We start from the raw sequence: 15,205 nt of genomic DNA on the forward strand, positions 1-15,205 counted from the left end.
TCTTGGAAAGTGCAACTTCCCTTGCAAAGCAAACAGTCTATTTCTGCTTTAGTAAATCAACCCTCAAAGTGTTGATGCTGATGGAGGAACTACACCAGTATTTATTTATGCCTTCTTCAGCCCTTTCGCTGCCAGACTTGTTTTTTTTTTTTTTCTCTTTTTCATTTTTTTGTACACATATATAAAAAAAATCATTTTAGGCCTGAAGATTGCAAAAACCCCCAAGCATTATATATTTTCTGAAAAAAAAACCCCTAGAGTGGTAGTTCCAATTTTTTTATGTCACACAATATTACTGCAAAGGTCTAGGAAATGCAACATTTCAGTAAAATGTGAATTTTAGGACAAACGCAATAAATTACCCAAATTTTTGGTGAAATATGAAAGATGAGATTGCGCTGAGTAAATGGATACCCAACCTTAAATTGTTACTAAACCCAGGACGGTGAAATTCACTATATCTGGTCTCTCACAGTACACACAACATGGAAATGCAATTATTTTAGTAAATATAAACTGTTAAATACCTTTTCTCATCAGCAGTTGGAGCAGTTTTGTGTCCAGCAGAGCACTGGTTAAAGCTTGTAGAAGGAGTTTTCATTTTGCTTTAGGAGGATGCAGAACCCCTGACCTCTGTCTGGACAGTGCTGATTGACCCTGTGCTGATCACATGCACCCTCCCAAGAAGAAAAAAATAAACCTCTCCAGCAACACACCAAACTGGGCATGTGCAGAGTGACTCCACACAATATGTATTATCAGGAGATAAGAGGGGGACACTGGAAAAAGGGCAGGATCAGAGAAGTCAGGATCAACCAGCCTTTTACACAATGCAGAGGATTAACCCCTTAGGTGCCATAGTGAATATAACCAGACTTTAATGTTGTGGGTTTAGTAACACTTTAAATTTGTGTGCGCCTTAGGAATGGTGACAAACTTCAGTATCCTATATTTTCTATAGGTGACGTTTCAAAAGTCCCTACAGGTCATCTGTTTAGTGTTACGGAGGAGATCTTGTGCTATAATTATTGCTCTCACTCTGGCGTGCACAGCAATATGTAACGTGTAACGCAATCGGCACTTTCCCGTGTAGGCACCCCCCGCCACGTGCGTTTGTTAGTACGTGCCTATATGTGGGGGCCTCAAAACATTTTTGGGGGATGAATGTTATGTGCTTGTGTGTAACTTTTTTGCTTCTTAGGATTTCAGCGGTGCAGAGGCAGCTTGGTTATCTCACTATAAGAAGAGCTCACTGGATTTCTGGCGGGTCATCCAATATTTTCCTGTACCTGAAGCATTTTTGCAGCAAAGGAATAATAAGTGGCCAGTAACTAGCAGGTTTATGTGTTTGATCTTTGAGAAGACAGATCTCTGAAAGGCCGTAACCTGTGATGTGCCAGGTCCAGTCTACTCATCTCCATTAAAAAAAAAAAACTAACCTAAACTAAGGGAAGGAGTCTCCATTGAGCTAAATAATGCTGTGGAAACTAGAATGCAGCAAGAATTGGACCCATGGCTACCATCAGATTCCAGTTTACCATAGTATAATCAATTTGCTGTGCTCCTTTATACCAGTCAGAATCTATTGAAACAACTTGCTGTTAAAAAGGGTACAATTGCTTTTTCGGTCTGTTGACTTGCTGTGTCTCTGTGTGTTTAGACTATTCCTGTGCTCTGCAGAGGGACATTTTACTACAGGGGCGCCTTTACCTGTCTGAGAACTGGATATGCTTCTACAGTAACATCTTTCGCTGGGAGACTCTGGTCAGTAAGATGCAAATCTTTTTTTCTTTTCTCTTTGTGAGTCCTTCAATAGCATTTAGGAGTACTTTTAATGAAACAGATCATCGGCAATCCTAAGGATCGTTGCTGATCTCAGCTCATTATTGGTTTAGGAAACAGATCAGCGGAGAACATGTTCCCCGCTGATCATCTCAGCACACAGACGGCCAGTGTATGAAGGAGCGATATCAGCCCTTCACTGGTGATCTGTGTGCTCCAGATTCCCCAGCCCAGAGGTGGAGAGTCGGGGGAAACACAAACGAAGTAGTGGCTGCTTAGTAAACTGTGTTTGACTGATCTCTTACTGTCATCTCGTGAGATTGCAGTAAAAGTTGCCATTTTCTGGCATTCAAAGCGTTTGTAGATCGCGTCTCTCCTCATTCGGAGAAGCGATATACACCGCTTCGTAAAAAGGCATTGAGAGGAGAACTGTCTCCTCTGAGAATGCCAGAGAACCGAGCAACGGTCATTTACCGCTGCATGATAAAAGGACACCTGAGTGTATAGGACGGGTGAGGCACTGGGTAAAAGGGTTGTGGATGGTGTATGTGTGTCACCTACTGTAGGATTCTCACCTACACATGGTGAGGGGCTCCAAAATTTGTGCCTGTAATGGGGGGGGCAATTGTTTTCTCAGACATTAATAAGTTCTATTCTGGAGGCTGTATAGAGTTTTGTGTGGGATAATGCCTTCATTCCTAGTTCCAAGTTTTACTTGTTCGTCAGACCTATCTAATTAGTCATCCATCCACAGGCCTTTGTCTCTCTGAGCTGACTTGTGCTTAGGGCTTGCTTTCTCTGCTGTGGGAAAAAAAACTGACTGACAGAATGACTAAAAAAGGAAAAAGGTATCAGAGCAGCGCTGTTTGTTTTGGAGAGCTTGTTATTCACGTCCTGTCCTGACACTACAGGAAGTCAGAAGATCTCTCCAAATTGAGGGAAATGCCTTGTTGTAACTGCAGCAAGTATCCCCATTGGAAGATTTCCCCTCTATTCCTGTCCCAGTGACAACCCAAAGTTTTTTGCATTGTCCCTCACTTTCAGGTGACAATGGCTGCAAGCTCAGATAGGGGGGGTGAATATCCCCTGCAGGAACACAGCAGTATGACAATTGACAGGGTTGTTCATCTCTCACCACTCTAAAGCAAAATAAAAGGCTTTGGATTTAGATACACTTTAATCAAACCATGGTTACAAGGAGTTCAAAGGCCTCGTTCACACGGGCATACAATTGCAAGGGGCGTGTTTGCCAGCAAGGGGATGCACAGGTGTTACGTGCATCCCCATGCAGGCAGGTCCTATCCAAGTCTATTGGGATGCAGTGGCTGCACGAATATGGCTGCTGTTCCCAATTCGACAGCTGTGTGGGTGCGGGTGCACTACCCCAAACACACACTGTCTGCATTCAAGGCTGTGCACCTGCACTCACATAGCTGTCAGATTGGAAGCAGCTGCTGCGTCCCAGTAGACATGAATGGGGACTGCCTGCATGGCGCGTATGCACCGGACACCTGTGCATCTCCTTGCAGGCAAACCAGGCCCTTGCCCAGGAGTATGCTATAGTACTTTGCTGTGAACAAGACCAAAGAGATTGAATGGATATGCCCACTTCCCAGCCTATTGGGAACTATCTTTGTTCCTGAACTGTGATTTCCCCTCTTCTGAAGGCACTTTTTTGTTGCATATGTGCTCCCTCTAACAGATCTGTCCAAGAGTGCTACCATTCTGTCAATGGGTGCCCCGCTGCATACCTTCTTTCTTGTTTGCAGATGCGTCTATACCTATTTGTAAAAATGACTGCTCTTGAAATTAAATCGCCTTTTGGGTGTTGTTTAGAGACACATCCCATTTATAATTGGCTATAGCAGAACTGACTTCATGAGGCAGGTAGTCTGTGTTGATAAAGACCAAAGAATGTGCTCAGTAGTGCTTCTTAATTTGCCTCTCTATAAGTTTTAGAGCTAATTAATAGGGAATTGTCCTTTTTGCTCAATATTTATCAGACTAGTTTTTGCTCTGTCTAGAAGTAAATTGTAACTTTTGTCTCCTAGTTAACAGTACGTTTGAAGGATATCTGCTCAATGACTAAAGAAAAGACAGCCAGACTAATTCCAAATGCAATCCAACTTTGCACTGACACTGAGAAGGTAAGAAGTACAAATTTCTGTACTCCTCATTCCTTTTCCTTTTTTTTCCTTTAATTTCTTTTCCTTACACAGAACGGTATTAGAGTAATGGGTGACCCACAAGCTCAGTAGTCCTGGTTTGGAAAAATATGTAAAATTATCTTTACACACACCTTTCTTTTACAGCACTTTTTCACCTCATTTGGGGCAAGAGATCGAACCTACATGATGATGTTCCGGCTCTGGCAGAATGCTTTGCTCGAAAAGGTAGAATATTGTCTTTTAACACTTGTGACACCTTATGTTGTTCCTCATCTCTGCCCACTCATCTTCTTCCCAGTGTTCATTTCTGTTCAACTCTTCTCTGTGTCATTTCTTTGTCTGAACACCATCTTCTCAACATCCTTTTGTAATAACCTTCTTTGTATCTGTATGTTGTATTACCATCTGTCTCTACTTTATTCTCAACACCAGTCCCTGTCTGTTTTCTTTTTGACATGTGTTTTCACTAACCTTCTTCTCAACCTTCATTCCTGTCCGCTAACCTTCTTTTCAACCTTCATTCCTGTCCGCTAACCTTCTCAACTTCCATTCCTGTCCGCTAACCTTCTTCTCAACCTCCATTCCTGCCCGCTAACCTTCTTCTCGACCTCCATTCCTGCCCGCTAACCTTCTTCTCAACCTCCATTCCTGCCCGCTAACCTTCTTCTCAACCTCCATTCCTGCCCGCTAACCTTCTTCTCAACCTCCGTTTTTGTCCGCTGACCACCTTCTCAACCTCCATTTCTGTCTGCTGACCACCTTCTCAACCTCCGTTTCTTGTCCGCTGACCACCTTCTCAACCTCCGTTTCTGTCCGCTGACCACCTTCTCAACCTCCGTTTCTGTCCGCTGACCACCTTCTCAGCCTCTCCTCAACATCCTTTTGTAATAACCTTCTTTGTATCTGTATGTTGTATTACCATCTGTCTCTACTTTATTCTCAACACCGGTCCCTGTCTGTTTTCTTTTTGACATGTGTTTTCACTAACCTTCTTCTCAACCTCCATTCCTGTCCGCTAACCTTCTCAACCTCCATTCCTGTCCGCTAACCTTCTTTTCAACCTTCATTCCTGTCCGCTAACCTTCTCAACCTCCATTCCTGTCCGCTAACCTTCTTCTCAACCTCCATTCCTGTCCGCTAACCTTCTTCTCAACCTCCATTCCTGTCCGCTAACCTTCTTCTCAACCTCCATTCCTGTCCGCTAACCTTCTTCTCAACCTCCATTCCTGTCCGCTAACCTTCTTCTCAACCTCCATTCCTGCCCGCTAACCTTCTTCTCAACCTCCATTCCTGCCCGCTAACCTTCTCAACTTCCATTCCTGTCTGCTAACCTTCTTTTCAACCTTCATTCCTGTCTGCTAACCTTCTTCTCAACCTTCATTCCTGTCCGCTAACCTTCTTCTCAACCTCCATTCCTGTCCGCTAACCTTCTCAACCTCCATTCCTGTCCGCTAACCTTCTTTTCAACCTTCATTCCTGTCTGCTAACCTTCCTGACCACCTTCTCAACCTCCGTTTCTGTCCACTGACCAACTTCTCAACCTCAATTTCTGTCCGCTGACCACCTTCTCAACCTCTTTCTGTCCGCTAACCTTTTAACCATTGTGGATTTGTATTCTTTAATCTGCTCCTTCACTCCATCTGTGATAACCACATTCTCGGTGTCCATTTTTATCCACTGTCCTCCTTCTCAATGTCCACCTGTAGTTAACTAACCTGCTTCTTACCACCGTTCTGTACCTGCTAACCTTTTCAATGCTCATCTCTGTCTGTTAAGCATCTTCTCAGTGTCCATCTCATATTAACGAGCCTTCTTCTCTGCAGCCTTTGTGTCCGAAGGAACTCTGGCATTTTGTTCACCAGTGCTATGGCAATGAGCTGGGCCTTACTAGTGATGACGAGGACTATGTCCCCCCAGATGATGATTTTAACACTGTGGGGTAAGGCTGAAAATGATAATGGATGCTTTTACTTGCGTTAATACACACTATATGGCCAAAAGTATATGGACAACTCTACAACTACTGATTATGGATGTTGGAGACACCCACTTAATAGGTGCATAAAATGAAGCACAATAGCCACCATGCATGGTTAATGCCACAGCACCCAAAGACATTTTAGACAATTGTGTGCTTCCAGCCTTGTGGCAACAGTTTTCTATTGGAAAGCCTTCCCAGAAGAGTGGAGGCTGTTTTAACCACAATGGGCCAACTCCAAAGTACTAAACAGAGTCCGACTTATTACAAAAAATTAAAGCAAATTGTGCCACAAAAGAAAATTATTATTATTTTACAGTATTTATAAAGCGCCAATGGTTCGCTCAGCGCTGTACATCACAAATTTGGTCATATAGTGCAACCTGCTCATCCACCGTAGAATACCATATATTCAGTAACAGTGCAACATGTATTGAAACCCCTGAGATATCACTTTACTATGAGCTGCCTGTTTAAAACGGATCACTCACTGGTTTGTATTGGTTAATCCACTGTGCAGATTGCTCTTTGCATTATGGAATAAATTAAACCTTTAGATTGCAGAAGGTTATTTAATGTTATTTGTTTGCAGTTATTGTGAAGAGATACCAGTGGAAGAGGTTGAGGTAAACGATAATTCCTCCAAAAGCAGCAGTGAAATTAAGGCAGAAACAAACTGCAACCTACCGGACCCTTCTCTGTCGAGCAGTAATGTGCCATCAACAGCGAGCAGTGATGCCCCAGCTGTAAGTACTCTTCTATCATTGTGGTTTGCATTGTGTGTGTAATTGAAAGATTTCATTGGATTAATACGGCCCATGAAATCATAATTTTGGCACTGAGCTTATCTCTGCGTCAGTGATGCAATGTGTGAGAAACCGGAGTAAGATTGTTTCCCACTGGTGTCCCAGGGTTTCTGTTTTGAAGTAATTGTGTTTCACATATTCTATTTAAACTTAAATTTCTTGTACCAGATTCTCATTATCTCATAGCTATACAGTGCCTCTGCCCGACTTGCACCAAAGCTACAGTTACAGTGGGTGTTTTTCAGGCCAAAATAATGTCTGGCGCTCATGTTTTTCTGCAGCCCTTGTTTTTTTGTTAGATGGCCTTGTGTTAAATTACTGCCTTGGCATTCTTTGTCATCGTCATTGTAGGCTTACACTATCCAGCCTCTCTGGATAGTGTAAGCCTACGCCTGTGGAAGATTCATGTCATACTGTCTCCATGAGACCCTCTCCCCTCCCTTCAAGTTTGGATAGTTTCATCCACATGTATCTCCACTCAGGAACATTTAATTTGGGCCCTTCTGCAGTTCTGCCTTTTTTTAAATGCTCCAAACATTTTGAGACTTATATGCATCTGTAGAAGAAGAAATGATTAACACTGATTACAGAAAAAAAGACATTATATGATTAAATAAACAATAGAAAAAAAATATTTTGCTTTCAATTTTGTTATGGACCTTCCTGTGTTTTTTTTTGTTTTTTTTTTCCATCCTTTCTTTCCCCAAAATTTGACTGTATCCTACAGTGAACCCAAATAAGTTCACCTTTCTGGAAAAAAGAATGCATATCTTTTTGCAGGTAAAAAAAAGTGCATTTATTTGTATTAGGAGCCTGTAAAGCATTGCACCCACTATCAACTGATTGTGGGTGCAGTGTCAGGCTCCTGCAGACTCTGTGTAGCGGTCTGCTCATACCTCATACAGGCACGCAGTTACTGTACAACAGGAAGAAACGATGAACTACCTAGAGTGCTCATCATTACCCTGGGAGTTCATTGAACTACAAGCTCCCAGCTGCAATGGTTTATGGTAGCTGCAGTTCTCCCATTCACAGAACTCTGTGAATGAATGATGTGGCCAGGTGGGAGGAGACCCAGATGGACTTTTTTTTTTTTTTAATTTGTTTTAACTGTGACGTTGGGGGGGGCTGCTCAGTTAGTAACTGGTTACACCCTTAATATGGGTGTAACATGTTCCTATCCTTTAACGAAATAAGAATTTTTGCAGCAAGTGCAAAAAATTAAATAAATGATAATTCTCCCCAGCCCAAGTGATTACATTTGTGATTGTGTGGTATGAATTTTTACTTTGGACACTTCAGCTTAGAAGTTATATCTGCAGATTTCCTTTTGCAGTCTTTTTTTTCCTGGGTTTGTCATCTTGGTCTGCTACTCTTCTTCTTTTTTTTTTTTTTATGAATGCAGTCATGTTTGTTTTTTTGAAGTCTTGCGAAATCTGTGTTCATTCCTGGAATTAGAAAAGGACTTGTACATGGGTTACATTATCCAGATGTTGCATTACACAGCCCAGCTGCAGATATAATACCATAAATCCTATTCTAGTTATTTAGGTATTTTTAGGGGATGTTATCCCACAAACAGTCGTGGTGGTTAATCAGTAAATGAGTGATTGCTGAACTAATCAGAACTTGTTGATGTTTTAAGTGTTACATTTATGAAAGCCCCCATCTTCCCAGTGTATCCTCCAATTAGTAAGATAATTTAAAGATATTTGACCATAAACCCGTACAGGAATTCCACATGCCAATCTCATTGTGGTGTTCGCTTTGTTCCTTTGTCTGTAGTATGATGGGGCTTTTGTGGACGATATTGACAGCTCTTTAGAGAGGGAGATGTTGATTGCAAACATGGAGGACCAGAAAGTGGAGCTCCTTCCTCCGGTCATGTCTCCATCCTTGGACCTAAATGATAATGAAGACCTGCCCACAGAGCTTAGCGATTCATCTGAGACACATGACGAAGGTGAATGCACAGCTTTATGTAATGCATTTATTAACCATCAATAATAACTATAGAGTGTTGATCCAGAGAGTGTCTGATTGTCTTAGATTGGGAAATAATAAATATTTCTTGTCAGCCATGTTTTTAAAGGGTTTTTTTTGCCTTTCTCTGAATTGCTTGTGGGTTTAGTGTTCTGAGAATAAAGATTTTTAAATTATTTCTTGTGAACTTGATGGACGTCTTTTCTTCAACGTTAAGGCTGGTACACCTGGGCTGAATATCGATCGGTATCGTCTGGTTCAACAGAAACTGGCCGACAATCGGCCCGTGTGTACAGCAGCCTGTCCGACAGAAGCCGGTCTAACAACTGGCTTTTATTGAATGGGCATGCTGTGCAACCAGATCAGTGCTGGAAGCCAATGGCTGCGAGTGCTGATCAGTGTGTCCTTACAGGGCGGGGGGGTGGGGGGAATTCAGGCACGTTTTCCCCTGCCAGAACACAGTAGTTCAGCAGGGGAGATTGCCGCACTAACATTGCTTAGTACGGCAACCCTCCTTTATTTTTTTTTATTTTTTTTTATTCCCATTTAGCCCGCTGGGTTGAGCAATAGAAAAAAAAAACTTCCTGTGTGTACCAGGCATTAGTATTGAACTATGCAGATTAATTTAGCAGAAACATGGACTGGGCTGCTTGGTATCCTTCTATGTGACAGCTGAGAAAGGGCTGCTAAGTTGTTAGTTACATAAAAGGATATAGAAGGATTGTATGACCCACAATTTAGATGTACAAAAAAGGAGAGAAGTAGTCATTTGGTAAGAACACAACTTTGGAGGTCATGCTTGGGGAAGAACATAAATTGGAGGTCATGCTTGGCAAGAGTAATAATGCAGTCACCAGGTACTCGCATGAATGGAAGGGCAGCATTGTTGGTGATTTGGATACACAGACAATAAAGATAACATATCTCATTCATTCTGTAGGTGAAGTTCAGGCTTTCTATGAGGATCTGAATGGCCGGCAGTACATCAATGAAGTGTTTAGTTTCAACGTGGACAAACTCTTTAGCCTCCTGTTTAGTGAATCTCAATTTCTAAGGGACTTTATGGAGCAGCGGCGGTTTACAGGTGAGATGTTCTTGTAGGTATCCTGCTGTATTGCGTTCCTAGATAATGTGTGTATATAAAACATATATTCAATACATCGCTGATACATGTACATTTTAAAAATGCTGCAATACAGAAAAATGCTTGGAGATCCTGCCAGAATTCCAGACATGTTTTTAACGTCCTGTAATAAGCTGACAAATCTTCCTTTGCAGCACTGAAATCCCAAGCAGTTTTGTCAGTCCTGCCTTACCTACTGGTCTGTGGAACAGTGGTCTCCAAACTGTGGCCCGGGGGCCAGATACAACCCTTTCCTTGCTTTTACAGCCCTTGAGGCATTATTCCCCCATGGTCAGCAAAAGTTGGGCATAGTTCCTCCCACTGACACTAGCAATGGGGCACTAGTCCTCTCACTCACACCAGCGATGGTGCACTCTTCCTCCCACTGACACCAGCGATGGTGCACTCTTCCTCCCACTGACACCAACTTTGGGGCACTCTTCCTCCCACTGACACCAACTTTGGGGCACTCTTCCTCCCATTGACACCAACTTTGGGGCACTCTTCCTCCCATTGACACCAACTTTGGGGCACTCTTCCTCCCATTGACACCAACGATGAGGCACTCTTCCTCCCACTGACGCCAATGATGGGGCTCTCTTCCTCCCACTGACGCCAATGATGGGGCTCTCTTCCTCCCACTGACGCCAATGATGGGGCTCTCTTCCTCCCACTGACGCCAATGATGGGGCTCTCTTCCTCCCACTGACGCCAATGATGGGGCTCTCTTCCTCCCACTGACGCCAATGATGGGGCTCTCTTCCTCCCACTGACGCCAATGATGGGGCTCTCTTCCTCCCACTGACGCCAATGATGGGGCTCTCTTCCTCCCACTGACGCCAATGATGGGGCTCTCTTCCTCCCACTGACGCCAATGATGGGGCTCTCTTCCTCCCACTGACGCCAATGATGGGGCTCTCTTCCTCCCACTGACGCCAATGATGGGGCACTCTTCCTCCCACTGACGCCAATGATGGGGCACTCTTCCTCCCACTGACGCCAATGATGGGGCACTCTTCCTCCCACTGACGCCAATGATGGGGCACTCTTCCTCCCACTGACGCCAATGATGGGACACTATTACTTCCCCTAATACTAATAATGGGGCATAGTTTACTCCCACTGACCACAGTCCAGACCCCATAAACTTTGAAGGACAGTAATCTGGCCCTCTCTCTAGAAAGTTTGGAGACCCCGTGCTATAGAGCCTCTCCCCATCTCATCTTTTGAGTATAAGAGGTAGGTGTTCAACAGTAAAGAACTGGCACGGATAAAACGGCTTGGAATTGTAGTGCAGCGGGAGGTTAGAACGTCGCTGGATTTTTGGCCGGGTCATCAGCAATTTCTCTGTACTTGCAGTGTTTTTAAGAACGTACAGAATGTTTGGTTTTTTTTTTGTCCCATCTGCATTTCTGTCAGATAATGCACCACTTTGCCCATAAAATTATTTCAGTTACAAATCTTTTGGCATTCTCATGTTTATTTCCTTTGTTTTGTATTGGTATGACACAAAGTGGAGAAACAAAAAGCCAAATCTGACACATTCCACGCAAAACACCAAAAATGGACTGGACAAAATTATTGGCACCTTTCATTTAATATTTGGTAGCACACCCCTTGGAAAAAATAACTGAAATCAATGGCTTCCTGTAACCATCAATGAGTTTCTTCCACCTCTCTACTGGAATTTTGGAGCGCTCTTCTTTCACCAACTGCTCCAGGTCTCTCAGATTGGAAGGGTTCCTTTTCCCAACTGCTGTTTTGAGATCTCTCCACAGGAACTCTATGGGATTGACATCTGGACTCATTGCTGGCCAGTTCAGTTCTCTCCAGCGCTTTGTCTGAAACCATTTCTGGGTTTTTTTAATGTATGCTTTGGGTCGTTGATCTGCTGGAAGACCCATGACTTCTGACTGAGGCCCAACTTTCTGACACTGGGCCCTAAATTGCACCCCAGAATTCTTTGGTAGTCCTCAGATTTCATTATGCCATGCACACGGTCAAGACATCCAGTGCCTGAAGCAGCATAGCAACCCCAAAATATCAGTGACCCCCCCACCATGTGTGACTGGAGGGACTGGATTCTTTTCTTTAAAGGCCTCATTGCTTTTCTGAAAACAGTAGAATGATGGGCTTTACCATAAAAGCTGTCATTTTGTTTCTTCTGTCCACAGCACATTCACCCAAAAGGGTTTTGGCTTACACGGGTAAGTTTTGGCAAACACCAATCTGGTTTGTGTCAGCAGTGGGGTCCTCCTGGGTCTCCAACCACAGCATCCCTTTTCATTCAGAGGGCAATATATAGTGCGAACTGACACAGTTGTACCCTGTGCCTGAAGGTCAGCTTGAATTTGTCTGGAAGTTGATCGAGGTTCTTTAGCCACCATTCGAACAATCCTTCGTTGCAATCCTTGATCAATTTTTCTCTTTCATCCACGTCCAGGCAGATTAGCTACAGTGCCATGGGCTGTAAACTTCTTGACAACGTTGCGCGCAGTGGACACAGGAACATAAAGGCTGGCCATACATTTATACAATTATTTAAGGGCCTGCCCGACTGTGTAAAATTAAGCTTTTAGGTTTGACCTCAAATTTATATGGTTTTGGTACATCTAAAGGAAAATTGTATATCAAAATTGTGTAATATATGGTCAGCTTAAGATCTGTTAACTGGTACAGATGAGTGTAATTACAAATTACATGAGCATCACAAACTTGGAATGCAATTATTTATTTCTTAAAATTTTTAGAAGGTGCCAATAATTTTGTCCAGCCCATTTTTAGGGTTTTGCGTGGAATATGTCAGATTTGTTTTTTCGTTTCTCCACTTTTTTGTACCATACCAATACAAACAAAAGAAATAAACATGAGAATGCCGAAACATTTTTAATTGCAATTTTCTGCTTGAAGTGGTGCATTATCTGACAAATGCCGGGGGCACAATATTTTTGGCCATGACTGTACATTTTGAGATTATCTCTGACCTCAGTAGGAAGGGTCACTTACTCTGACACCATCTCTTTGTGCTCTCAGAAGTGATATTTCACCCATGGAAGAAGGAGGAGAATGGAAACCAGACCCGGGTTATTTTATACACCATTGCACTAACCAATCCTTTGGCTCCTAAATCGGCAACGGTCACGGAGACCCAGGTGTGTGACCCATGATACAGCACATTAGCACAGCTATAGCTATGACCTCCCTTTCACCCTCTAGTTGATACTTCCTCCTGCTAAATAAAGTCTTGTGTTTCAGCGTGACTTTATCTGTTTCAGACGCTATACAAGGCCAGCCAGGAGAGCGAATGTTATGTAGTTGATGCTGAAGTGCTGACACATGATATACCTTATCATGATTACTTCTACACTATCAACCGCTACACGCTGACCAGAGTGGCCCGAAACAAAAGCCGGCTAAGGTACAGCAACACCACAGGGCAGTCAGACGACAGGGGCAACCTGGCTGGATGTGCCTGTAGGTCAATTTTATAATCATTGTATTTTCATTCCTAGGATTTCAACTGAACTCCGGTACCGTAAGCAGCCGTGGGGACTTGTTAAAACATTCATTGAGAAAAATTTCTGGAGCGGACTTGATGAATATTTCCACCATTTGGGTTAGTAGCTCTGTCGCTGCTCTCTAGCATATGTTTGTTTTGTTAAAGGCAAACTCCGCTAAGTAAAGTCTGCATTTTAACTGAAAACTTACTGTAATCTCCATTCAGTTGCAGAAAGCAGCAAGCCATTGTGTGAGGAAACATTTTTTGTTTTTGGAGTTCCCAAATATTTGTACTTGTGTGTAAAAATGAGGCATTACTGCAAGGTTCACATCTGTGAGGGTACGGGAATGCATGTAAATTGCACATGTTCCTGCAGAGAAGTATGAGAATATAGAAATATAAACCATCTTATTTGTCTAGATGACTGCAGCACCGTTCCCAGCTGCATCTGTCCCCCGCCTCCTCTAAGACCGAGAACTGAGCAATCAAACACTGCTGATCGCTCAGACCTCGGTCTTCACCCTGCAGGGAGTGGCTGAGCCAGCTGCTAGTGAAGGCATCTGGGTGGATCGTTTCCCAGCCTGGACCTGCTGAGTGGAGCCAGCCAACAGCAGGCTTTAGCCCACTGTTGGCTGAAAAGGGGCATAGGAGTGCGGCCGTGTTTTAAATAAAGGTGAACAAACCATTATTTTTCTGCAGGAAATGAAGACAAATCAGCCCATTCAACTATATGGGCTGATGTGCCTTCACAAAAGCAGCATGCTGAACCATCTCAGATGTGAACCCAGCCTAACAGGGCTCAAAAGAATGTGTAAAAAAAAAAAAAAAAAAAAAAAAAAATCTGATACATGAGAAAAAAAAGTCCTCAACAATATCCTTAAAGTAGTTTGAAAGGATTCTTTGAATGAAGGTAAAAAATCTTCTGTGTGCAGCAGCCTCCCCCAGCCCCCTCAATACTTACCTGAGCCTAATCGCAATCCAGTGATGTGAATTGATAGCCTTGGCTGTCCTGGGTCTCTGCTTTCTCATTGGCTGAGACAGCAAGTGGGAGCCATTAGCTCTCGCTGCTGTCAATCACAGCCAGTCAGCCAATGAGGAGGGGGTGAGTCCAAGCTGCGGCTTCGCGTGTCAATAGACACATGGAGCAGTGGGTGCCCCCCATAGCAAGCTGCTTTCTGTGGGGGCACCCAACAGACAGGAGGAGCCAGGAGAGCCTGCAGTGGACTCGAAAAGAGGAGGATCCAGGCTGCTCTGTGCAGAACCACAGTGCACAGCAGGTAAGTATAGACATGTTTGTTATTTTACAAAAAGACATTAACCTTTAAACAGCTCTGCCAGCACAGACTACTGCATTGGGAGTGCAGGAAAATAACTTGCACTGAGAAAATTGTATTCTAAAGCATTTCCAAACACAAAATCAGTTACAAATAACATGCTTGGGTTATATGTCTATAAAAGAGATACAAAGGTGCAGGACTTTAACTGGGCTGTAAAAATTTTGTCTTTTTTTTTTTTCTTTTTGTTTTTTCAGAGAACGAACTAACCAAAGCAGAGACGGCGTACCTGTCCGATCTTCACAGACAGTCCCCTAAAGAGAAGAGCAGCAAGATTTCATCAACGAGGCGAAGGAAGCGTCCTCATACTCACTTGAGAATTCCTCATCTACAGGAGGTGCTCAGTCCGGTTACAACACCCACTGATGAGGAAAGACAACACCATGTCAGACATGTAGCAGGTCAGAGGGAGCAGCCATGTATATTGAACTTTACTGCATTCCACATGGACATGATGTAACGTGATGCAGATCACCTGACCACATTGTAAAAATCATTTTAATTAAAAGGTTTTCTGCAATTTAAGGGGAAC

The 15,205-nt window shown here is 43.2% G+C and overlaps 1 protein-coding gene across 8 annotated transcripts in view; it reads left to right on the forward strand.

The window, feature by feature from the left end:
* Positions 1-15,205, forward strand: part of GRAMD1B (GRAM domain containing 1B) — a 348,949-nt gene that overhangs the window by 315,962 nt on the left and 17,782 nt on the right. For all 8 annotated transcript variants that reach the window (XM_089681630.1, XM_089681631.1, XM_089681638.1 and 5 more), the window contains 11 exons: positions 1,661-1,764; positions 3,834-3,929; positions 4,095-4,175; positions 5,774-5,889; positions 6,521-6,674; positions 8,520-8,697; positions 9,658-9,801; positions 12,874-12,992; positions 13,116-13,258; positions 13,353-13,456; positions 14,871-15,074. In XM_089681630.1, coding sequence (XP_089537756.1) covers positions 1,661-1,764; positions 3,834-3,929; positions 4,095-4,175; positions 5,774-5,889; positions 6,521-6,674; positions 8,520-8,697; positions 9,658-9,801; positions 12,874-12,992; positions 13,116-13,258; positions 13,353-13,456; positions 14,871-15,074 — 1,443 coding nt within the window. The remainder of the gene's footprint in view (positions 1-1,660; positions 1,765-3,833; positions 3,930-4,094; positions 4,176-5,773; positions 5,890-6,520; positions 6,675-8,519; positions 8,698-9,657; positions 9,802-12,873; positions 12,993-13,115; positions 13,259-13,352; positions 13,457-14,870; positions 15,075-15,205) is intronic.

The sequence above is a fragment of the Staurois parvus genome, unplaced genomic scaffold (assembly GCF_062004578.1).
Source record: "Staurois parvus isolate SC_StPar_1 unplaced genomic scaffold, SC_StPar_1.0 ptg000274l, whole genome shotgun sequence".
Classification (NCBI taxonomy): Eukaryota; Metazoa; Chordata; class Amphibia; order Anura; family Ranidae; genus Staurois; species Staurois parvus.